At 39.9% G+C, this 25,809-nt stretch overlaps 1 protein-coding gene across 2 annotated transcripts in view; it reads right to left on the bottom strand.

Annotated features, from left to right (window-relative positions):
* Positions 1–345: 345 nt before the first annotated feature.
* Positions 346–25,809, bottom strand: part of ghitm (growth hormone inducible transmembrane protein) — a 31,562-nt gene continuing 6,098 nt past the window's right edge. For both annotated transcript variants that reach the window (XM_059946285.1, XM_059946286.1), the window contains exons 2-9: positions 19,653–19,830; positions 13,026–13,128; positions 11,754–11,865; positions 9,903–10,044; positions 8,928–9,036; positions 4,377–4,565; positions 4,112–4,283; positions 346–719 (exon numbers count right to left, since the gene is read on the bottom strand). In XM_059946285.1, coding sequence (XP_059802268.1) covers positions 632–719; positions 4,112–4,283; positions 4,377–4,565; positions 8,928–9,036; positions 9,903–10,044; positions 11,754–11,865; positions 13,026–13,128; positions 19,653–19,784 — 1,047 coding nt within the window. In that variant the 5' untranslated portion in view covers positions 19,785–19,830 and the 3' untranslated portion in view covers positions 346–631. The remainder of the gene's footprint in view (positions 720–4,111; positions 4,284–4,376; positions 4,566–8,927; positions 9,037–9,902; positions 10,045–11,753; positions 11,866–13,025; positions 13,129–19,652; positions 19,831–25,809) is intronic.

The following is a 25,809-nucleotide window of genomic DNA, read 5'->3' as shown; positions in this document are numbered from 1 at the left end:
CAGACTCGATGGGCAGAATGGCCTAACTCTGCTCCTACATCTTATGGTCTTATGGAGAAGGTAACCCTTTATCTCATTTCAAGGATTCCCAACCCACTTTTGAAACAGCGGACACTGTGGTCAAAAGAAAGCAAAAAAATTAAACATTTATATGCACATCATAGAAAACAAATAAGCTCAGGAATCATTTGTCCAAAAGTTACCCCAGGCAAATAATTTAAAATTTGCTGGTGCAAAGGACTTGGCACATAGGATTTACCAAATGGCCAAATGTGGAAGTCAATGAGGAACATGTTAAACCTCACTTTCAACTTGGGAAGTTACATTCATGATTCACTGGTGAAATGATGTTAACAAGACTTTATTACAATGGAAGAGTCACTGAATATTTTAAATTGCTGTAATATACAGATATTAATAAACTATTGCACAAGGTAATTTAATTTGACACACCTTATATTCCCAGTATAACTTCAATTTTACTTGCTGAAGAAAACAAAGGAGATGCAAAGCTGTTCTAAGTCAACCTAATGCCCCACAAACAATAGATGTCTCAGCAGAGATTAGGTTTATTCCAATGGTGATGGGACAACAAGTACATTTCACAGGAAGTCATCCAATTTCTTTCCCATTACTTCCTTCTGTTTGCGCCACTACTTGACAGTATAGTCGCTACTCGAATGAAGATGTTTAACGTATCCATGTAAATCCCCATGCATCTGTAATAAAGAAGCAGTGTTAACATCAACAGACAAAACAGATTTAAATCAGAATGTCAGTATAGCCTAATCAAGGAAGGGATAAAGGGATCAGGATAGGTTTCTATTTGTTCAACATCTGTTAGCTCTGCTTGGGTTGTCCTGTCATCTGGCTAGGTTTCTGTAAAGTCAGCACGTGGGTGTCCAAAAATATCTGGATGCACCCTTAGATTTGTTGCTGTGGACCCAACATCTGGTCCCCTGAAAGTATACACTTCTATAAGTCCAATATTTGTTGGATTTGCTTGGGTCATCCCAATATCTAGTAACACACCAACAGTACCACGACTGAGCACCAGTGATCACAAATCAAGGATCAATTCCTGCTGCTGTCTGTAAGGATCTTGTACATTTTCACCTTGACTACCTGGATTTCTTCTCACATCCCAAAGGCGTAGTTAGGATTGGCAAGTTATTGGCATACTACGTTTGCGCCAGAAGTGCGGGGTACCCTCAGCACAATCCTTGGACTGTGTTGGTCGTTGATTTCACTGCATGTTTTGATGTACATGTGACAAATCAAACTAATCTTTAAGATTACTGTATAAGAAGCCTGTTAAATCAATGTCTGGCTTACTTATGAACCAGGCCTCTTGGATACAGTGATCAGCAATCTTCCTGAACGCAAAGATCCTCTCAGATGTATCAGAGGATACGTCTATTTGGTAACCATGCAGTTAGAAACAAGGTCAGTGTTAGTTTACAGCTATTATACCAACAGTCCTCGTTTCAGAGTTGAATCAGGTCTGAATAGTTGCTGCCTCCATAGTCAACTGATTGTCCAATTAAGAAAATCCTCACAAACAGTGCCCTCTATAAACACTATACCCTCATAATAACCATAATCTTATACTTACCCAAGATATTCATTTTGTTTTTACTCTTCCCCATTTCAATGGTCTTCAACCTGAAATGGTAACTGTTTTTCTTTCCACAGATGCTACCTGACTCAAAGTATTTCAAACATTGATTTTAATTCTAGATTTCTAACATCTGCATTTTCATTTGTGTTGAATTCTCTCCCAAAAATGCAGAACTTTAAGTTCTCCTCTGGTCTCTGGCAGGATTTCCCTGTCCTTTTTGTCATTTTCACCCTCAGTAGTCATCTCAATGACACCTTGGTCTCACTTTCTCTGCAACCAATAACCAATTTGATTTTGTGCCTTAATGGTTCTGATGAATATTCTTTGAGCTGAAAAACTTTCTTTCAAAACATATTGCCTGACCTTTGGTGTATTTTCAGCATCAGCAGCTTTTGGATTTTCTTGGTGCTTAGAGGTTTGACTATTACAGGGAAAAAAAAATTACCTTTACACATAATCACCTGCATCTAAAGAGGACCAATATCCTTGCAAGTAGGTTTGCTAGAGCCATTAGGGAGGGTTTACACTAATTTGGCAGTGGGGGTTGGGAACTGAAGTGATAGGGCAGAGGGAAGTAAGTATACTAGTATGGAGTGTGCAGTGAGACTGAGGAAGGACAGGTAGATGATGAGGCAAAATTGCAATCTGTGGGATGAGCTGAGGTGTTGGGCCTCACCAATAAATAGAAGGCCACACCGGGAGCACTGGACACAGTATATCACACCAACAGACTCACAGGTGAAGTGTCACCTCATCTGGAAGGACTGTCTGGGGCCCTGAATGGTGGTGAGGGAGGAAGTGTAAGGGCAGGTGTAGCACTTGTTCTGCTTACAAGGATAAGTGCCAGGAGGGAGATCGGTGGGAAGGGATTTGGGGGGGGGGGAAGAAAATGAATGGACAAGGGAGTCGCGTAGGGAGCGATTCCTGTGGAAAGCATAAAGTGGGGGGGGGGGGATGTGCTTGGCGGTGGGAACCCATTGGAGATGGCGGAAGTTACGGAGAATTATATGTTGGACACAGAGGCTGGTGGGGTAGTAGGTGAGGAAACCTACATAGAGTGGATGTTTCCTATAATGGGGGAGTCTAGGACCAGAGGGCACATTTTCAGTATTGAAGGATGTCCATTTAGAACAGAGATGAGGGGGAATTCCTTTAGCTAGGTGTAATGAATCTGTGGAATTCAGTGCCACAGGCAGTTCTGGTGGTCATTGGGTGTATTTAAAGTGGAGGTTGACTGGCTCTTCATTAGTCGGGGCATCAAAGGTTATGGCAGAATGTAGGAGAATGGGGTTGACAAGGTAATAAATCAGCCATGATGGAATGGCAGAAAAGTCTTGATAAGCCGAATAGCCTCATTCTACTGATATGTTATGGTCCAACACTCCTCAGAAAAAGCAGTAAGAACTGAAAGTGGTGGTGGGGATTAAACAAATACCCACAGTTCATCTTTGGTAGCCCAGCGTGAAGAGGAACAGGAACTTTTGATGGACCAGAATTTCAAAAGTGAGACCTTACTGACCAAATAAGCATAAGTTATTTATGGTTGAGATATGATTCATAGAATGCTGTAGTATTTTATGATTCTATCAAGAAAGGAATCCTAGCCACACTGCTAGATCTCAGCCTTCTGGTAGTTATCAAGTAGCTAGGAACATAATTGGGCCAAAATAATGAGTGAGAAAGCTTAGACTGAATAATCATTAGATGACACCTATTACCAACACAACATCCTCATTGCAAACCCTAACAAAAACATGCTATTCCAAATGCTAATCAACTGCAGTAGGAAACATTTAAAGATACAAAGAATCTAAAAGACAGGATTGTCTTCTAGTTGAAAAACTTGCAGACTTTAAAAAGAATTTGTAAAAATGAGTATAACCAAGTGCTGTGGCCTTTATCAACCTCATGGTCTAGAGATTAAAATGAATTTAGGTGAACACAATGCATTTATACAATCCCCATAAAATGTCCTCATCACTGAAGGCTGCTGTAAAGTCAGAGGAATGAAATTAGCCAAACAACTGAAAATTTTGTTCTAGATGGATTTCACAGAGTGGAGTAGAAAGGTTTCAAGGAGTATCACTAAACCAATGTTGCAAAGATACCAGTGGAAAAATGGAAGATGATACAAAAAGTCAGCAAAATTGAAGAAAAGCAGAATTCTTGGCAAATTGTTGGGGGGGGGGGGTGGTGGGAGGATCAGAATATGAGGAATATCAATTTGAAAATTGGACTACAGATCAATGGAGACAAATAAACGCAGAAGTGAGGTTGAGATGCAATTAGGTTACAATTGTAAATAGTGCTAGGTTATGCAGGATTGGAAATGGGACCCAGCTAATGTAACTTACTCTGGAGGCAAATGGCCTACGGGATCTGTGCACCAAATTCACTCTGGCAGTCTTTCATGAGCTGAGATCTTTGGGGTGCTGAGGATGCAAAGACTTTTCCTTTTATTTCTTATATGCAAGTTAACTTTATACTTACGCATTGATGGGATCAAATTTCTGAACACCATAAGCTGGGTACATCTCTGCTCGTTTGATCACCTTCTGGGTATCGTACAGCAGGAACATTCCAAAAAGCACTAGCCCTCCATAGACAGCTACAGAATATAAACCAGCACCAAATACAGAGGTGGGAGGCAGGAACATGGAGCCTGAAGGTACAAGAACGTACAGGCAACAGATAAGCCACAAATGGATTAAGACCTTATTTAAATAGCTGCAGCCACCTTTCATGAGTCACTTACCTAAAGAGGAAGCAAAAACCAAACCCAGTCCAACAGCCAATGGTCCACCCATGTTCAGGAACTTCTCACTTGGGGCACACATAGCAACAGTGGAGAGACCTCCCACAATACCTGCTGTGTACCAGGCTGCTCTGATCAGTAGAGGTCCACCAAGAAGGGTCACAGGAGCAACCACTGCTCCCATCACTCCTAATCAAAATACATATTAAAAAATAATCAGTTTCTGAAGAACACATATTTAAAGATTTCCTTTAAACTAACTTTGGAACTGCAGAATATTGAAACAAAAACTCCTTGGAAGTGTATTGCTTAAATATTTTTGGGAATTAGGTGTGGCTCAAGGCCAGAATTCATGCACATCTTTAACAGTTCTTATGAAAGTGGACACAAGACACATTCATGACCTGCCAAAAGTCTGTCTAGTGAAAATGGCTCTGTGGTGCCATCCCATTTCCCACCAGGCCTGGAGATAAACAAGCTTCTGCCTCCTTCACAGTTCAGATGAAGGGTCCATAACACAATTTCCTCCCCCCCCCCATAGACACAGACTAACTTGCTGCATATTTATGACATCTGCATTTTTTTTTGACTTTCAATGAAATGTGTTTACCATGGAGAACCTTAAAGTGGTGGTATTTCTATGTGCCAGTTACCCTCATCAGTGGTAGAGTTTGCAAGTTTGCAGCTTTGGGAAGAGCTGTCAGTATGACAAGTAAATAACTTCCGTGGATTTTACTGATGGCATGTATCACAATACACTAGTGGGGGAGCAAATAAACTTTCAGGATGGCCAACGAAGAAGCAAAAGCCTATAATAGAAATTTATGTGCTAAATTAAGTCTTGAGACCTCCAGTCTCCCGAATAAATACATCTGCACCAAACTGCAGCTCCTGAGAAAATGTATTATGGAACTGGAACTGCAGATTGATTACCTTCAACTCATGTGGGAGAAATGACAAGGTGATAAATAGGAGCTACAGGAGGCAGTAACTGGGTGACTGTCAGAAGGAAGGGAAATGCATAGCCAGTGCAGTTACTGTGACCACTCCCTTAGTAAGTATACAACTTCAGATCATATTGGGGGGACAACTTATCAGGGAGAGCCAGAGTGACTGAGTATCTGAGTCTGTTACTGTGGTTCAGAGGTGACGAAGACTACAATGATGATAGAAGATTCCATAGTCAGAGGAACACAGATAAGATTCCTTGGGCACAATAGAAACACCTGGATGACATATTTTCTCCCAAGTGCCACAGTCAGGAATATCTTGGATCAGGTCCATGGCATTCCCTGGGGAGAGGAGCAGCAGCCAGAAGTCTTGGTAAATACTGGCACCAATGACATAAATAGATAAGGTGAGAAGGTCCTGAAGAGATTTTAGGGAGCTAGGTAAAAAACTGATAAACAGCACCTCCAGGGTAGTAAACTCTGTATTGCTGGTTGTGCTATGCACCAGTGAGGGTAAGAATGATTTGGCAGATGAACGAGTGACTGAGGAACTGGGGTGGAGTTCAGATTTATGAATCACTGGGATCACTTCTGGGGAAGTACAAAACGGATGGGTTACCACTGAACCCGAAGGGGACCAATAACCTTAGGGAAGAGTTTGCTAGAGATGCGTAAGAGGGTTTAAACTAATTTGGTAGGGGGATGGAAACCAGAGTGATAATGCTGAGGATGAGGTAGCTGGTTTACAAGCAGAGGTAATGTGTATAAAGACTCTCATCAAGAAGCTGATGATAGGGCAAAATTGAAGTCAAGAAGACATCTCCTTGTATTGTAAAAGGCGGATAAAATTGAAAAGGGTGAATACAGGACTAAAGGTGTTATATATGAATGCACACAGTATTATGGATTAGATGTAATTGTAGCACAGTTACAGAATGGCATGTATGATGTTGTGGACATCACTGAATGATGGCTGAAAGGAGGTTATAGTTGACTGGAAAAGAATATTGGCAAGGATAATGGCAGAGAAACAATGGCTGGAATTTCTGAAAGAAATTTGGAAGGTGCAGAATATATCCTGAAGAGGGAGTAGTATTCTAAAGGCAAGATGACACAAGGAAACAAAAAGCCAAAGAGAGGGCATATAATAGAGCAAAAATTATTGGGAAAGTAGAGGGTTCAGAAACTCTTAAAAAGCAACAAATGGCAACTGAGAAAGTCATTAAAGCAGGGGTGTCAAACTCATTTTAGGTCACGGGCCAGATTGAGAAAAATGCGACTTCGTGTGGGCCGGATCAGTTGTGCGCGTGCTCCCACAGCTTTCGTTGCCTTCATTTTTTCAACCTGCTCTCATGTGTCTCAGCCTCTGCTATATCTAAAATTGTTTCACTTTAAGAATTTCGTTTTTTATGAAGCAGATTGCCTAGCAAGCATTCTTTTTATGATTGGTATTAACTTACAGACGTAGATTACAAGAAAGTAGGCAATAAGAAAGAAACGATGCTATTTCGGCTAAGATTGTTTTGGGAGCCATACCTTTTCCATTAATAAACCGTTTGAAATCAAGCATTAGCAAACACAAATGTAGACATAAGGCAAGTGCGAGCAATGCACTGGCAATGCATTGTGGGATTTGTAGTATTAGTGGTGCATGCAATATACCGGCGGGCCAGCTCTAATAGAAAAAAAATTTATTCATTAATGATATTCAGGAAATAAACCAGGGAAACCGAATAAACACTAAAAACCCTGAAAACCTGGTACCTGAATAAACTCAGCATTAGCCATATCGTACGCCATAGGCGCTTCGATTACTGGGGCCAGCTTTAATAGTAATTAGACATTATCTCGCGGGCCAAAGATAATTCCACCACAGGCCGGATTTGGCCCGCGGGCCTTGAGTTTGACATATATGCATTAAGGAAAAGATGGAATGTGAACGTAAACTAGCCACTAATATTAAAGTGGATAGCAAATATTTTTTTCAGATACATAAAGCGTAAAAGAGGTGAGAGTGGATAATAGATTCAGTCACCTGGCTCAGATGGTGCACTCCCCGGGGATCTGAAAGAGGTGGCTGGAGAAATTATGGAGCTATTAGTAATGATCTTTCAAGAATCACTAGATTCTGGAATGGTTCTGGAAGACTGAAAGATTGCAAATGTCACTCCACTCAAGAGAGGAGAAAGTACAAAAGAAAGGATATTATAGGCCAGTTAGTTTAACCTCTGATTGGGAAGATGTTGGTGTCGATTGTTAAGGATCTGGTTTTGGGATACTTGGAGGCACATGATAAAATAGTCAGCCTGGTTTTCTCAAGGGGAAATCTTGCCTTAATAATCTGTTGGAATATTTTGAAGAAACAACAAACAGGATAGACAAAGGAGAATTGGTGGATGCTGTGTACTTGGATTTTCAGAAGGCCTTTGACAAGCTGCCACACATGAGGATGCTTACCAAGCTATGAGTCCATGGTATTATTACAGGAAAGGTTCTAGCATGGATAAAGCAGTGGTTGATTTGCAGGAGGTAAAGTGAGAATAAAGGGAGCCTTTTCTGGTTGGCTGGCAGTGACTAGTGGTGTTCCATAGGGTCTGAGTTGAGACTATAATATGTCATATAATATATCATTATATGTCAATGACTTGGATGACAGAATTGATTGCTTTGTTGCAAAGTTTGCGGAGGTTATGAAGATAGGTGGAGGGGCAGGTAGTTCTGAGGAAGTAGAGAGGCTACAAAAGGACTTGGATTAGGGGAATGGGCAAAGAAGTGGCAGATGGAATACAGTGAAGTGCAAAATCATGTACTTTGGCAGAAGAAATAAAAGGGCAAGTCTACTTTCTGAATGGAGAGAAAGTCCAAAAATCTGAGGTATAAGGAGACTGGGAATCCTTGTGCAGGATTTTCTCAAGGTTAATTTGCAGGTTGAGTCAATGGTGAGGAATGTAAATGTGCTGTTAGTATTCATTTCAAGAGGACTAGAATACAAGGGCAAAGATGTAATGTTGAAACTTTATAAAGTACTGATGAGGCCTCACTTGAGCAGTTTTGGGCCCCTTATCTTAGAGTGGATGTGCTGACATTGGAGAGGGTTCAAAAGGAGGTTCACAAATATGATTTCAGGATTAAACATCTTGTCATATGAAGAGCATTTAATGGCTCTGGATTAACTGGAATTTAAAAAAACGAGGGGTGACCTAATTGAAACCTATCAAATGTTGAAAGGCTTTGACAGAGTGGATTTGGGAAGGATGGTGGGAGCAGACAACTTCAGAATAGAGAGGGATCCTTTTAGAATAAGCAATTTCTTTAGGTAGTGAGTGGTGAATCTATGGAATCTGTTGCCACAAGCAGCTGTGGAGGCCAAGTCTTTACATATTTTTAAGGCAGAGCTTGAGGGATTCTTGATTGGTCAGGGCATGAAGAGACACATGGAGAAGGAAGGAGATTGTAGCTAAGAGTGAAAATGGATCAGCCTTGATGAAATGTCAGAGCACTCTGTAGACCAAATGGCCTAATTCTGCTCTTATAGCTTATGGTCTAAAAATAATTGCTGCTGGCTAGTTTATTTTAAACCAAAGTCTGACAGATTCCTCACCGGCATGTAACATCCAGGCTAGGTGCTTAGCATTCAGTCCTTTCTCATAAGGTAGAGATCTCACCAACATTCCTGCTCCGATCATTGCTGCAAAAGTTGCTCCTATTGCCTTTTAACAATAAGAGAGGGGAAATGGGTATCAGGAAACTAATAAGCATACACAAACCTGTAGAATGCTGCAAACTAACCAACAAAGGAAATAGCCATTCTCCAATTCTGAAATATATTACTTTCTCCATAGAATACACCAGAACTGTTTCAGCAGTCATTTAAGACTTTGGATAAAATTCATTAGGAACGAAAGACTTGTCAGCTCATAGCCCACAAGCTGTTCAGTATCCTTCCTTGGTGATTGTAATATTCCTAAATTCCTCCCTCCCATTTCCTGATTTATAGCTGGGGAATTAAAAGTGATGTGGAATACTTTTTTTGCTTCACTTGACATCTCCTTTCATTATTAATTCCTCACATCAACTCTCAGTTTGCAGGTAGGGTACTGCACATAGTGTGGTGGTAGGGCTACACAACATGACATTCTTCGACATTCTTCTGTTAAATAATTGAAACATTGATGAGCAATGGTTCATTAACTGAGGAGTACAGCGACTGCTACCATGACAGGGTTTTCCTTCCCCATACTTAAACAAATGCCAAGTAGCCCACAGTAAATGTTGAAGGACCACATTTATAACACTATTGTCATATTTAAACATATTCTCAGATGTTAAATGCAGAAGAAGCCTAACTAGCTGGCAACAATATTTGTAAAATGGCTGTGGCCGAAACAGCAAGTCATTCTCAAACTAACATTTATTGAAGAAGCCAACAAAAAAATAAGCCAGAAAATATTTTGGGTTAAAAAAAACTACACATGACATTCCTTTAAGGGGATATTGAAAATAATTATTAGGGTAACAGTAAAAAGCTTCTGCACAGCAAACATCAATAGAATTATCATTATTTTCAGCCACTTACCAAAAATGAACTCCTCATCATCAGATTCATGATCGCTGGTGACCTACTGATTGCCACAGCTGAGAGTGCTGTTAACCCCACACTTCCCGAAAAATACATGTATGTGGAATGAATCCTCTCTTTTACATACTGTGGCCAGATGCTGCAAGACAATTTTAGTTAGTAACTTTTTAAGCAGATTGGATTCTAGATCGAAATTTGTTCACCATTCTATTTTTCAGCATCATTTTTTGTTCAATGAATCAGGTGTCTTGGGAGGGTAAGATACGGACATAACTACCACAGTGAAATTCTTCCAACAGGATTTTGCAAGATTACCACTACATTTTCTCTGATAAATTAACTTGCATAACTCAGTATTGTTCTTGATACTTGATTTAATAGCTAAACTTACCTGCCTATAAACCCAGTTATCAGACGAGAACCTAACAAGTAACCTTGGGAAATAGCCAGAAATAATGACATAGGAAAACAATAAACAACTTTTAAAATTTATCTTTGAGATTAGTTTTTCTTATTTGTTACTTCAGCCCATAATGATCTGTTAAATGAGTTGAATTAAAATTTCCTAATACCTTGGTTAAGAACATATTTTATTTTATTACTACAGTTATGCTGTTGGATATTTTATTTTCTGCAGATTTTTTGTAGTTCTGTTACTCAAATTTTACAGTCCAGTATTTTGCTTCTGTTAATATAACGCATCATTTGATTAGCATAACAATATTGTATCAGTTCGTAACAGGCTTTGAGAAAAGCTCGAATCATGTCTGGTGCCTTTCAAGCAGAATATGAGTTCAGTGCTGTGAGTAATTAAAGTGAAGCACATGACTACACATCAATGAATGTTTATGTGCACATAATAGACTGGTTTAACTGTAATGGATGCCTTTTCTGTTGAACGTTTGTTAAAGCTGAAATATTTGTAAATATACTTACACTGTTGATATTGGTGTAAGTTCCATTATTTCCTGGTGAATGATAACTTTTGCATAGGACTGTATTTATACAGCATTCACCATAATTTTCGCTCCCTTAATAGAACATACCAACTTTTCTGTTTGCATTGAACCTAGTCCTAGGTGTGCGTCGTTTACTGAAAATAGCCATCTCACTATTACCCATACATTGCTGAATCATGTGGCTGTTAGTCAGAAATAGCTAACAAGCCTAATTTGTTACGAGCCACAGTGAAAGGGTTACAGGTGCAGTAACAGCAACATGATTTTAAAAATATATGGAAACCAAAATGCAAGCCTCTAAATGGTCTGCATGCACTGCAACAATATGCTCTAGAAGGTATCAATTTTGACCTGCATGTGAATCACAGCTGGTTTCACAGTGGATCTATAGTTAACCTTTAGATTGAATAGAGAAGAACAGGGCTGTGAAAGCTAGTATTCTCATTGCTGATCACCATCCAATGACTGCTACAGCCAGACCAGAACCAGTACATGATGTGACTTCTCTCTCATCCAGTGATCAAATATTCAAAAAATATCTGATTATTAAGTTAACATTTAAGTGAGGACAATAAAACACAAGAGCAGAATTAGGCCATTCAGTCTAATGAGTCTGCTCTGCCATGCCACTATGGCTGATTTATTATCCCTTTCAACCCTATTCTCCTGCCTTCTCCCTGTAACCTTTGATGCCCTGACTAATCAAGAACCTAATATCATAAAGAGAGGTAGTGTTTCTGACCAAATTGTGTAGAACACTGTCTGAACAGCACAAGATTGAGAACTTATTTGTTTAAAATTATCAACACTGAGAAGTTGAAATTAAGTTTCTTACAAATCAATTGTGTTATTACTCAACATAGCTACTTGCCAAGAGCTATATACTTACATAGCTTTTTCAATAGCTCCAATCTCATTGGACATTCCCAGTCCATAGTAACAAAGTGCCCCGATACCAAGAGCTGCTCCTCCAGCAATGAACAATCTTCCAGTGTTATCAACTGAAATTCAACAATTCAGCTTTCAGAGCATGTTGTAGAGACAGCCAAGATACTTTCACACATATTAAGTTTCAGGCAATCCAATTCATCATCCATAATTCTTGTTTAATGGGAAAACTTACTGAAGGGTTTCCAAATGGCAAGTTAATGCAAATTAAGGGAGTGGTATAAATAAAGTTCTGCCTTATTTCTAATCTGACAATGCTTGTACAGCAGCCAAAATTTAATTGTGAATAAAACCCATGCTGAGCCTAAACTGCCTTTTCACAATGTTAACACATTATTCATTGTAAGAATTGAGGAGCATAAATAATGAATTAAATGCTCAAGTTGTAGTTCATCAAGGATTTAAATATATGGCAATATAGAAGAAAGGATGATTGTGCAGAAACAAATTCACAACTAAAGGAACAGAAAACTAAAGAGGTGCAGCAGTCCTGTTGGAACAAACAGAACTTGGAAAAGAAAAATGAATGGCTTAGGAGAGATGATCGAAAGTTGGGAAATGTTTAAATTGATCACATCCATCTCTGTGTGGTTTGGAGCTGCCACCAAGTAGGATAGAACCAGACTACAGCGCACAGTGAGGACTGCCGAGCTCATCATTGGAGCCTCCCTGCCCTCTATTGTGGACCTGTACTCTTCCAGGTTGAAGAAGAGGGCGAGGAACATCATAAAGGACTCCTTCCATCCTGCGCACAGACTGTTTGAACTGCTTCCGCCTGGTAGGCGCTTCAGATCCCTCCAGACTAATACTAATAGGCACTGGAGAAGTTTTTTCCCTACTGCGGTCACTTTGCTGAACAGTTAACTGCCGTTAACTGTCGGCTAACTATTACTTGGATTGCACTACTTGTATGTATAATCTATATTTTCATTTATATTTATCATTATTATTGTTATGAGCAGAGAAACAACATCTGCCGGAAGTAAATTCCTTGTATGTGCACAGGTACTTGGCGATTAAAGTCTGATTCTGATATACAAGAGCAACTACACAAAATGTACTCAATTTTCTCCTATGGAGATGCCTTATAAGCATCGGAATGTCAAGTTTGTGGACCCATTTTTTAACAATATAATCTCTAAACAATAAAACTACCCCAGTAAAAGCCCATGAATGTTTTACAGAAGGATGTTTCACTGAATCTGGACCTTACATTTGGCTGCAGTCTCCAGTGATGGGCTGAACATTGCTTCCTTCATCTTCTCTCGCATTGTTTTTGCTCGCCGTACAGCAACACGTGACTTGGTGGCATAATTCTGGTAAAGGTGAACATTCAGGTTCAGAAAAATATATTTAAGGAAGAAACGCATCTGCACATGCAATGAGAATGTGGAAACAGACACCACCCAAATACATGACAATATGTATACCAATACTTTAAGCTGCCTTTTCAGTTGATTTTCTAATAACTAAAGTTTAAAGTACACTTATGATCAATGTATACTATATATATAAGCCTTGAGATTTGTCTCCTTACTGGCAGCCACAAAACAATCAAGCATAATAGAATCCAGTAAAAAGGACCATCAAATATCCGATGTGCCAAAAAAAATTGTGCAAGCAACAAGTTAATAGCATACAGAACTAAAGTTCATAGCCACAAAGCCAGTCATCACTGCAGCTGATCCAGGAGTCTGTTATTGCAGGCTGCAGCCACAATCAAGCAAACCTCGCCAGGCAGTGACCTGAAAATCACTGCTTGCCTCTGGCCCCGACACCTTGACTTTCTATTTGGCCCAGCGCTTAAAATGTCAAACACTGGCTCATTTCCAGCTGTCAGGATTGAACTCCGCTGTCTCAACTCTGCCTTGCCTGGCACAACTCACATTGGATCTGACGCTTCAAATTGGCTCCCAGTCCACTGCAGCAATGGTAAAACTTTGGCTCATTCCTTGCTCTCGGGCCCGGGCCACACTACCTCCATTCGGCCCATACACGCCATGCCACAACCGCCCTGCACATTTGAGACTTCACGCTACAAAAAATGCCAGGTCATATAGATAGTTCAGAAGCTCAACTCCGAAAGTGTTGTTACAGGCTATTGATTGCTGTGATCGTTTTTCAGAAAAAGTGAGATTAATGGAATAATTAGTAATTTTATTTGCTGCTAGTAAGGTGTTGCAGTGTTTCAACAATGCCATCTTAAAACCAAAATTAGCAGTTATAACTCGCACAAACGTAGTGAACTACTACTACCACATGGTATGTACTGCCATTCAGCAAATTACTTTAGTTAACTATTAACTTTCTTAACTCAATCATCACTGGAAGAGAACCAAATGAGCAGTTTCATACAACTTCCTCTTTAAAAACACTGGTAATGAACTGCTGACAAACTTCACAATGAATACTACACTATGGTAACACTTGATTTAAATGTTTTCTATATAATGCCATCATGATACACTGTCTTCAATCTATAACTTTTTGGCTAGGAACATACCATTCGCCAGCAGATATAAATGTCACACTTCCTGCCAGATCATTTCGTCTTTATCAAGGTCACAGAGCTTTATGCTTACAATTAGAGTTCAGTAGTATAGTGGATTCCAGTTAATTGGGCCATCGGTTAATCAGGGCAGCCGCTTATTTGGGACAACTATTAAAGAACAAAAACTGATTGCGAAAAAGGCTGGGATTTATTTGAATCACTATGCCACTTAATTGGAATAGGAGACTGTTGCAAACAGTTTTTAAATAGAGTCAGTTTGTGCTACATTACCCATTTAGGCTAATTGACACTGAAAAGGCAGTGATTTTTGACAATTTTGTTTTTTTTATTTTGATTTTTAAAAATTTCACATCTCTGCCGAGATGCCACAAGGTGTCTGTGCTGATTTTGTTCATTTAGTCGAAACAACACTGCAGCTTACACTAGATGAATTCCTCCATCTATAACTATTAGGAACTGACACCCAGTTTTATAGCACTGTAGTAGTATTGGTACTCTAATTTATTCTGTATTTCAATAACACAGGCAAATAGTTTGTTATTCAGTTAAATAGCACTTTGTCTTTTTTTCATATCTTTAACTATTTCCATGAAACTTCAGCTAACTGGGGCAGCTGCATAATTAGGCCATAATGTATAGTCCTGATATGTCTGAATTAACTAGAATCCACTGCATATTGTGTCTTCAATTTTGGAGAATGGCACCTTATCTATGAAATCATGGCAGTCTAAACAATAGTACCAAGGTGGATGTAATTATTAGTTAAAAAAACTAATATTAGATGGACACCAGCCCTTCATTAAACCTTGCAGCACTGATCCCTAATGTCAAGCATCACACACAAAATGCTGGAGGAACAGCAGGCCAGGCAGTATTTATGGAAAAAGAGTATAGTGGATGTTTCGGGTTGGGCCAAAACTCTTCCTGCCTGAAATGTTGACTATATTCTTTTCCATAGGTGCTGCCTAACCTGCTGAGTTCCTCCAGCATTTTGTGCATGTTGCTCAGATTTCCAGCATCTACAGATTTTCTTTTGTTTGTCTTTCTTGATGTCAAGATGTTTAATGTCATTTCCAGAACACAAGTATAAAGGAAAACAAAATAATTTTAACTCTGGATCAGTTGCAGCACCAAAATAAACACAATCATAAGAAATACAATATGCAAGATAGCCTATATACATAGATTTATGTCCATCCAAAAAGTTATGTCCAAGAAGTGTCTGTACACAAGATGACTAACAGGAAATGATTAAGTAGTGGTGGTGTGCCGGGGGGGGGGGGGGGGGGGGGGTGGCTTGGGGAAAGTAACCATTTTTGAGTCAGATGGTCCTGGTGTGGATAATACACTTCCTGTTGGGAGAGGAACGTACAGTCCATAAGCAGAATGGGTGGGATCCTTCATGATGCTACTGGTCTTTTTCTGACACTGTTCCGTATATATGCACAACAAAATACAAAATAAAATTTAGTACCTGAAATATTACCCCTAGAAGTGCATTGCATGTTATATAGGGCAGATGTACAGAAGGAACAGAGGGGAAAAATGCAAATTAAAGCCTCTCTTCAACCCATTACTTAAAGAATCCCTAAGGTTTAAAGGGTGATGTGGCAAATAAAACAAAAGCCTAAGAAGTAGTATTTCTCTTCCAAGATCACACTATGAAATTTCTCTCTCCCTTCATTGTGCAAGAAATAACCAACAGCAGAGCCTTACATTATAAGTAATAATTCTCTGCGCATACTGACTTGACATCGAAGGCATGCCTGATAAGAATTGCCCCCTTTCACCACCGCGCTTTAACAACACATGGACCAATGTGCTGCTGTTGGGAATAGCAGTACATTATGACTCATGTCATTTTAGAGTCAAGTGGTAAGGAGAAACCGGCATTCAAGAAACCTGGAAGAGGTGCCCTATCAAGAGAGCCAAACATTACATCAGTGCCTCTCAGGATGATGCAACACTGAATGGTGTACAGAGGAAATTAGGACCAGAATGTGTGCACAATTACCACTGGTTTATATTGATGCAAGTTCAGTGGCTGATATGTGAGAAGCTTGTGAGTTTCTTTTAGCTTATCAAGCAGTTAAGGTGTGTCCAGCCTTTCAGAATGCCATTACTTGGAGAAAAAAAGTCGGTGATGGTATCTGGTAGGCCAAGGTTAAAAATAATATAGAATTGCCAGTAAATATTAAAATATAAAAAGGAAAATGACAGTTACAATGAATTCATTAGTTAACACAAGGAAAACATCAGCAGATTGAGGAGCTTTAGTATCAAGTTGGAGCTGGAGGGCTTAGCTATGAACACTCCGTACTTCATGGAGGGGAGAAATACATGTATGCTTTGTATTGAATGAGGTGTGAATATCACGAGATGGGTATTCACTGATTGGTTGGGTACAGGGGAATACAACTGTATGAGGGTTAACCTTTGCAACTGTCCAAGTCAGTGAGGATCTTTCAGTCCGTTTGGTTAATAAATGAGAAGGTGGACACACTTGGCCTTTGGAATGAAACAATTGGTTTGAGTGCAAATAGAAGGATGAGAAATGGCTTAAATATGACAGACTGCAACTCAAATATTCCACTATCCACTACTGAACACTATCGAACAGTACTAGATATTTAGTAAGCATGAAAAAGGTAGAGGAGTGGCTCAGTAATTAATGATAGTATAATATAAAGGGATGACTCAGCAGGAAAACCAGATGTAGAGACAGTTTGGCTGTTGATATGAAATAACAGAGGCAAGAAGCCACTGGTGGTAGCAGTGTACAGTGGCTATAGGCAGCAGCATAAGGAAAATATTAACAGAAGCATGACAGAGAGATAAGGTAATAATTCAGGGGTTAAGAGGGATCAAATTTAATCTACATACTGAAAAAAAATCCAGACGTTTCAGGGCAAGACCCTTCTTCAGGGCACTAGGGCAAGCACCAATCCCTGAAGTAGTCCTGATGGAAGATTTTGGCCCGAAACATTGACTGTTTACTAATTTCCTTAGATGCTGCCTAACCTGCTGAGTTCCTCTAGCACTTTGCGTTGCTTTGGATTTCCAGCATCTACAGAATTTCTCATATTTTACACATCATGAAGGCACTTCAAGGTAGTAGCAACCATAATTTTAAATGGAAGTTTACATTTGTCTTGAGGAAGAAAAGAACAGTTACAAGACTAGTATTAAACTTAATTCAAGGCAATTATAAGGACATGAAAATGGATTTAAAATGAACTGCCAAATTAGGTTACGGGATTGGAACATTTAAAGTGGTCTTCCAGTTTATACAAAATAAGTATTTTTGTACTTATGACAACTTTCAGGAGAAGGATAGCATTTGTGATTATCAAGAAAAATTAAAGACAATATTAAATACAATACATGGACTTCAAATTTTCAACATTCCTTCGATTCAGGAATTTTCCTTTAGATCAGAAAATAGAGAATCCTTGAATGTCACAATTATATTTGCTTCCACTATCACCATAGGAAGGAAAGTAAACTGCCATAGATGTTACAAAGGGATATAGATTAAGTCAGTGAGCAAAGACATGGCAGCGTATTACATAAATGGTGAAACACTGCAGAAGGGTCTAGGTGTCTAATTAATAGATTTGTAAAATACAGTATGCATGTAGAAAAAAATTGGGAAACCAGTTTGTTAAAATGGAAACTGAACAAAAGTGGTTATAATTCCAGTACATAGGGTGTTTATGCAATCACATCTGGAATGCACTGTACAATATTTGTCTCCTTACTTAGGGAAGAATGTTAATGCTTTAGTGGCTCAAAGCTTTACTCAATTTTTAGGAACGAAAAATGCTCAGAACATTCAGCAACATCAATGGAAAGAAAAATACGATTGTTGTCAAAACTGGAAAAGGAAGAAAACATGATTGTTTGAAAAAGCAGAGACTTGGGTGGGGGAAGAGGGAACCTCTCTGATAGACTCAGATATAGGCTGCTGTGTGAAAAAGCTGCTTAATAGTAAACTGGGTGGTGATCACTGAGACCAGTTACAGTGAAATAATATAAACATAGAAAACCTACAAAACAATACAGACCCTTCGGCCCACAAAGCTGTGCCAAACATGTTCTTACCTTTAAACTTTGCTTACATTACTTTAATATAGCAAAATTTACAAGTCATGAGATAAAGGCAGCAACAGAAAGTACAAAATCTGTGAAATACAGGGTTCTAAGGAATGCCAAGCAGGTCATATCATGAGAAAGAAAAATTGAGTCAATTGATGGATGATACAAGGCAGAAGGGCCCAGTTCAAATACAAATTGAAAAATTCACCATCAAATCCAGAATGTAGCATTATGCCCAAACATACACAAGTTCTGTCCTTCATAGCTTACATTTTAGATGAATCATGAACAAAAAAAAATTACTGTGCACAGAAAGAAATGTGGTTATTCGGATCAGCTATGGCCGCATTAAATGGCAGTGAAGACTGAAGAGGTCAAGAAACCTATTCCCACTCCTAATCTCATTGGACTCACTGCATTGTTCTAAACACTGGTGCAGATTTGAATGCTATAAGAACTTGGCGTTTATTTGACATGAGCCAAGTATCAAACCATAAGAAATTCATTAATTGGATCCATCCAACAATACCATTTCCATGTTTCAACCCAACTATATCTCATTAGTGCTCCCTGTCTCCTGCAGAATTAATTCCACAGCCCTTCTTTCCACCACTCAAGGCTCCACACTATTAAAAAAATAACAAGTATTCAAAATTCTGTTGTCTGCATACAAATTATAAGACCTAATTTTCATCAATCTCACTGAAGATTAGAGAGCCAGCAGAGTTCAAAACCATTGATGCTCTAATCACTTAATCAACTTAAATTACACACAGCTGCCTTCAGGTGATTTAAACTCATGTCTCTGCATAATACATGCAGACATTTAGTTTATCAGACTAACAGCTTAATAATGGTACCATTGTATAACCCCCAAGAGGAATGAGTCTTAGGATGCAGAAAGTGGAACTTAGATAAGCACAAGTATACATAGGTGAGAAATGAAGAGGTGGAAGGAGAGTACTGGAGTTATCAGTCTAGTGTGACAGAATCCTTTATTAGCTATGTAAATCAAGACTGGGGTGGAGGTGGGCAAAGTTACTGAAGAAAGTATTAATTAGAGAGAAAACTGAGCTCAAAAGAAAATGCAGTGTAAAAGGCTGCAGTCTGACAGTGGTCAGGGGGAGATTAGTAACATTGATGGGGGAAAAGAATTTTCAGCAAAGGCTCAAGTGAATAAAACATATTCATCCTCATTATATGAACGTTTTAGAAAATGCTTTAACTCACCTGTTTGGGTAGCAAAAGCCACTGACTAGTCTTTAGATTATGATTCCTCCAAGTGATATTTTTCAGAGCGAGGGCAGGCCGTAGGCTCAATGCTGGTAAATTCTTCAGACAGGCAAATCTTGCCACCAACATTGTTACTACACTTAAGTCTGATCAGTAACTGCCTAGGAAATGTGATCTGCAGGAAGAGAATGTAAACACTGTAGTTATGGATTTAAGAGAGCAATGCTGATCTATAATCTTTTCTAGTAATCTAAAAAACTACACAAGATGATGCTACTTTAAATAAATGGTGAATTTTTTCACTTAAAGCAAGCTGTGTTTATTCCAATATTGATCATTAGAATATCACCCACACTAACTGAGAAAATGTTTCCAGTGAAAGATTTTGCTTGACACACTGCCAACATAATATTTTAAGTAAATTATCAGTTGCCTGGTTTGGTTATAGTTCATTAATCCAGAAAATTTATAGGTTGAAATAGATAACTACACTCAGGATTGTGTCGTCCAACATCCAGATGTGAGAAACATTGGCTGCCATTCACCAGACCAAAAGTTGCTAATGACTTCAGTAACAAGTTCAAGTTACATATAAAAGTTAAATGCTTATTCAGCAATAGTGTACTTTGCCCACAATTAATTCAGAAGTCATTTTGAGCTGATGCTGCTCTCAGCTGACTAGAAGATAATCAAGTCTTGTACCAGGCAACACGAGGACAGCAGTATCCTCACCACTTTCTACCCACTTGGCATTCTATTCTCATAGACGGGATGACCACAAGTCTGGAAAAACTGTACAGTAATAAAACAGTTATGATACTCATTCAGTGTAATTCTCTTCCCCATCTTAAACTGGGAAATTTTAAAAACAAATTACAAATATACAATCAAGGACACAACTTTTAAAAAAAAGCTATTTGTCTGAGAACAGTTAAAACAGTTGTATCATGATCCGGTGTGGAAACACCAGTGCCCAAGAACAGAAAAGCCTATAAAAAGTGGTGGATCCAGTCTAGTTCATCATAGGAAGTGTCCTCCTCGCCACTGAGGACATCTACAACGAGCGCTGCACAAGAAAGAAGCATCTACATCAGGAACCTTCACCATCCAGGCCACGATCTCTTCACGTTGCTACCATCGGGAAGAAGGTAAAGGAGCCTTGGGTCCCATACCACTAGGGGCAGGAAGTTATTACCCTTCAACTATAAGGCCCCTGAATCAGCATGGATAACTTCATTCACAACACTGATAATTGAACATAACTTTTGGACTAACTTTACAACTCCTGTTCTCGGTTTTATTTACTTATTATTACTTGTTTCCTTTTGCATTTGCACTGTAGGTCTTTTTGTGTAGTTTTTCACTGATTCTATTGTATTTTGTTTTACTGTGAATGTCTCCAAGACATGACTCACAGGATAGTATCTGGTAATATACATACTTTGATAATAAAATTTATTTTAAACTCTGACATGCTATAAAGCATTAGTGTGGCCAAGTATACCCTAGATGACATGTCTTAGACCAGGTTGTGTGGGTGACCATTTAGGACTACAGGGCACCAACTTTAGGTGTCCACCTCTTAATAGAACATAGAATAGTACAGCACATTACAGGCCCTTTGGCCCACAATGTTGTGACGACCCTCAAACCCTGCCTCCCATATAACCCCCCCACCTTAAATTCCTCCATATACCTGTCTAGTAGTCTCTTAAACTTCACTAGTGTATCTGCCTCCACCACTGACTCAGGCAGTGCATTCCACGCACCAACCACTCTGAGTGAAAAACCTTCCTCTAATATCCCCTTTGAACTTCCCTCCCCTTACTTTAAAGCCATGTCCTCTTGTACTGAGCAGTGGTGCCCTGGGGAAGAGGCACTGGCTGTCCACTGTCTATTCCTCTTAATATCTTGTACACCTCTATCATGTCTCCTCTCATCCTCCTTCTCTCCAAAGAGTAAAGCCCTAGCTCCCTTAATCTCCAATCATAATCCATACTCCCTAAACCAGGCAGCATCCTGGTAAATCTCCTCTGTACCCTTTCTAATGCTTCCACATCCTTCCTATACTGAGGCGACCAGAACTGGACACAGTACTCCAAGTCTGGCCTAACCAGAGTTTTATAGAGCTGCATCATTACATCTCGTCTCTTAAATGCTATCTCTCGATTTATGAAAGCTAACACCCCATAAGCTTTCTTAACTACTCTATTTACCCGTGAGGTAACTTTCAGGGATCTGTGGACATGTACCCCCAGATCCCTCTGCTCCTCCACACTACCAGGTACCCTGCCATTTACTTTGTACTCTGTACTCTGCCTTGGAGTTTGTCCTTCTAAAGTGTACCATCTCACACTTCTCCGGGTTGAACTCCATCTGCCACTTCTCAGCCCACTTCTGCATCCTATCAATGTCTCCTTGCAACCTTCGACAATCCTCTACACTATCTACACCACCACCAACCTTTGTGTCGACTGGAAACTTGCCAACCCACCATTCTACCCCCACATCCAGGTCGTTAATAAAAATCACAACAAGAAGAGGTCCCAGAACAGATCCTTGTGGGACACCACTAGTCACAACCCTCCAATGTGAATGTACTCCCTTCACCACGATCCTCTGCCTTCTGCAGGCAAGCCAATTCTGAATCCACCTGGCCAAACTTCCTTGGATCCCATATCTTCTGACTTTCTGAATAAGCCTACTTTGTGGAACCTTGTCAAATGCCTTACTAAAATCTATGCAGATCACATCCACTGCACTACCCTCATCTACATGCCTGGTCACCTCCTCAAAGAACTCTATCAGGCTTGTTAGGCACGATCTGCCCTTCACAAAGCCATGCTGACTGTCCCTGATCAGATCATGATTCTCTAAATGCCCACACATCCTATCTCTAAGAATCTTTTCCAACAGCTTTCCCACCACAGACGTAAGGCTCACTGGTCTATAATTACCTGGACTATCCCTACTACCTTTTTTGAACAAGGGGACAACATTCACCTCCCTCCAATCCTCTGGTACCATTCCTGTGGACAACGAGGACATAAAGATCCTAGCCAGAGGTTCAGCAATCTTTTCCCTTGCCTCATGGAGCAGCCTGGGGAATCTTCCTTAAACCAGTGCTCAACATTAGAGACTAGAGAAAACATCCAGATGGATTTGTTATGGAGCATCTGGGATGTGGAAAACTGTCATAGATTGTAGGTTTGGTCACACTTCAGGTACAGAAAGATGTGTGACCATCAGGAAGGGCAGCAAGTGCAGGCAACATCATAGGAATCCTCTGTACTAATTCCTCCTCAAAAAACTGCTGAGAGTGAGATTATGGAATGGCAGGTTGTTTTCCTGGTCAGGGATTTCTCTGATCAGGTACAGACATTCTGGAGGAGCAGACAGACCCCAGCCAAAGTCTACTAAACATTGGCAATTACAAAGGTAGAAATAGGGAAGTCAGTTTAATGGATTAGGCAGATGGTTTTAAAAAAACAGGACCTTCCTGTTAGAAGGTTAAAAAAAACAGGTCATTGTTGACCCATCAAATACACAAATTTGGCAGCGTAGGGGGATGTGGAAAGTCCCACTTGCTGTAAGTGGGAAGAAAAACACAAGCTAGTGGGCAGAGCAGACAGAAGTAGGTTAGGAAGCATGTAACAGCTTGGGAGGCTCAACTGCATCCACTTTATTGCAAAGTCTCACAGGCAAGTTAGCCGAGTTAGAACATGGATCAACACTTAGAATTATGTTGTTATTTTAAATACAGAATTGTTCTTGGGTTAAGGGCAAGACTGGCATCTTAATGTTCTGGGGTGTAGAAATTTCTGTCACGACAGGGGGGAAATCAAAAAAGAGGGAGCCTAGAGCTGATTAGGGAGAAGATAACATTAGAAAATATATGGGGGATCATCCAATTAGGTGTGATGTCTAGAATTAATAAGGGCAATCACTATGCTGGGGTTATACTATAGGCCTCCCAATAGTTAGCAGGAAGTTGGGGAATTCAGGCTGAGACATTGACAATTCGCCCACACACCCCAAGTAGCTCAACCTACTGCGTTCCTCCAGGAGTTTTTTTGGCTTTGGAATCTATCACCTGTAGTCTCTCGAGTCTCCAACTTCAACCATTCCCTGGCAACTGCCCAAACTGAACAAGGCCACTTGAAATGTGGATGTCATCTTTCAATCAAAAGTGAATTTTTTTGGACACAAGTTGATGGCATTCAGATAGATTGCTGAATTCCCCTACTTGCTGCTGAATTATTGAAAAGGTGAGTTAACAGAAGCTGTGACTTGGAGAAAGAGGCACGAATGATTAACAGAGGTAAGTATTGGGACTAGCTGGTGAGTGTCACTAAACAGATTCTAAAAGAGGCACATTAAAAAAAAAGTGATTCTGCAGATGCTGGAAATCCAGAGTAACACATACAAACTGCTGGGGGGACTCAGCAGGTCTGACAGCATCAGGCCAAGACACCTCTTCAGAACTTGTATTACCCTAAGAAGCACATTTGAAAATAGTTAATTAATAGTTGTTTGGCTAATCGACTAATAGCAACCAATAAAAAGTTTGGTCAAGCTAAGTGGGTATTTTGACCGTGGGGAACTGAGGCTTTTGTGTGAAGACAAGTAACTGAAGTTGCAGTGTTTTTTGGATTCAATGAACACAATTCTTTTAGTTTTAAAAGTTATGGGAAATATAGCATAGGTCCATAGGTTTAAAAACTAAACTGAAGCAAGCCAACTGTGAGGACATTAGGCAGGATAGAGCTGAGGTTAACTGGGTGACTCCACTTAAAGGCAAAGGAACAGTTGGCAAGTGGGAGATTTCTAAAAGGATTTTATCAAGAGTTCATGGGCATTGTGGACCTATTAGGGTGAACAACAGACAAGCCAAGTTCGGGGAACCGTGGGTGACAAAAGGCTTCGGGAAAGGATAAAGGAGGAATTATACATCATGTTTTGGCAGTAAGCTACAAATGAGTTCATTAATGAATATAAAACTTTTAACACCAGGCTTACAAGAGTAATTGGAGGGCAGAAAGCGCGAGATGGATTTGGCAGGCAGGGTAAAGGTGATCCCAAGAATGCTCAGAGTCATGGAGCACTAAAGTAGGCCCTTTCGTGCATTAAGTGCCCAACTGTTATTCTGCCTAGATCCATCAACCCACATCTCGACCATAACCCTCTATGCCCTTCCCATCCACGTACTTATCCAAAATTCTCTTAAATGTTTCAATCAAACCTGCATCCATCACTTTCGCTGGCAGCTCATTCCACACTTGCCCCACTGTCTGACTGAAGTTGCTCTCCCTCAGGTTTTCCTTAAATATTTCACCTTTCACCTTTAACCTATCACTTCTAGTCTCACCCAAACTCAGTGGAAATAAACCTGTTTGCATTTACCCTTCTATACCCATCACAATTTTGTATGCCCCAATTTAATATCTTACCTTCCTATGCCCCAGGGAATAAAGTTCTGACTTATTCAACCTCAAGTCCTTAAATCTGGGCATCATCTTTGTAATTTTTTTTCTGTACTCTTTCAATCTTATTGATATCTTTCCTACAAGTATGTGACCAGAACTGTACATGATACTCCAAATTTCTCCTACCTGAATACAGTAGAGGCTAAAGAGATAAGGACAACAATGAGGTGGTTGCAGAAGGCAGAGAAGTGGCTACGGGATTGCTTTAAGTCAGTGGACTGGGGCATATTCAAGATCTCAGAGGATCTGAATTAATATACTGTGGCGACCCATTTCCTGGCACATCCGAACCGACTCACAATTAGATAGCCTACGGGGGTTTGTGAGCACAGAGCTTTGGAGCCTCTGCGCCATGGGGGGCAGGTTGAGGGAGGCTTAAAAGTGAGGCTGAAGATTTTGAATAAAGTTTTTTCCTTCGACTGCAGTTACCGACTCCGTGTCGTAATTTTAGCGCTGCGTGTAGCACACCACTACAATTGGTGACCCCGATGGTCCAAATGATTTTTGGACCAGAAATGACCGACGCCGCCTCTGTTCATGCGGTTTCGTTGAAACTGCCGGGTTTCTGGACACAGCGCCCGAACCTATGGTTCCAGCAAGCCAAAGCCCAATTCCACGTTCACCACGATCAAAGGCCTTCAGGAATTCGTAGGTATGGTCGATTTCTA

This window comes from Hypanus sabinus, chromosome 21 (assembly GCF_030144855.1).
Source record: "Hypanus sabinus isolate sHypSab1 chromosome 21, sHypSab1.hap1, whole genome shotgun sequence".
NCBI classification, from domain to species: domain Eukaryota; kingdom Metazoa; phylum Chordata; class Chondrichthyes; order Myliobatiformes; family Dasyatidae; genus Hypanus; species Hypanus sabinus.
Note: the sequence above shows the minus strand (reverse complement) of the source record. Positions and strands in the feature narration are given on the sequence as shown.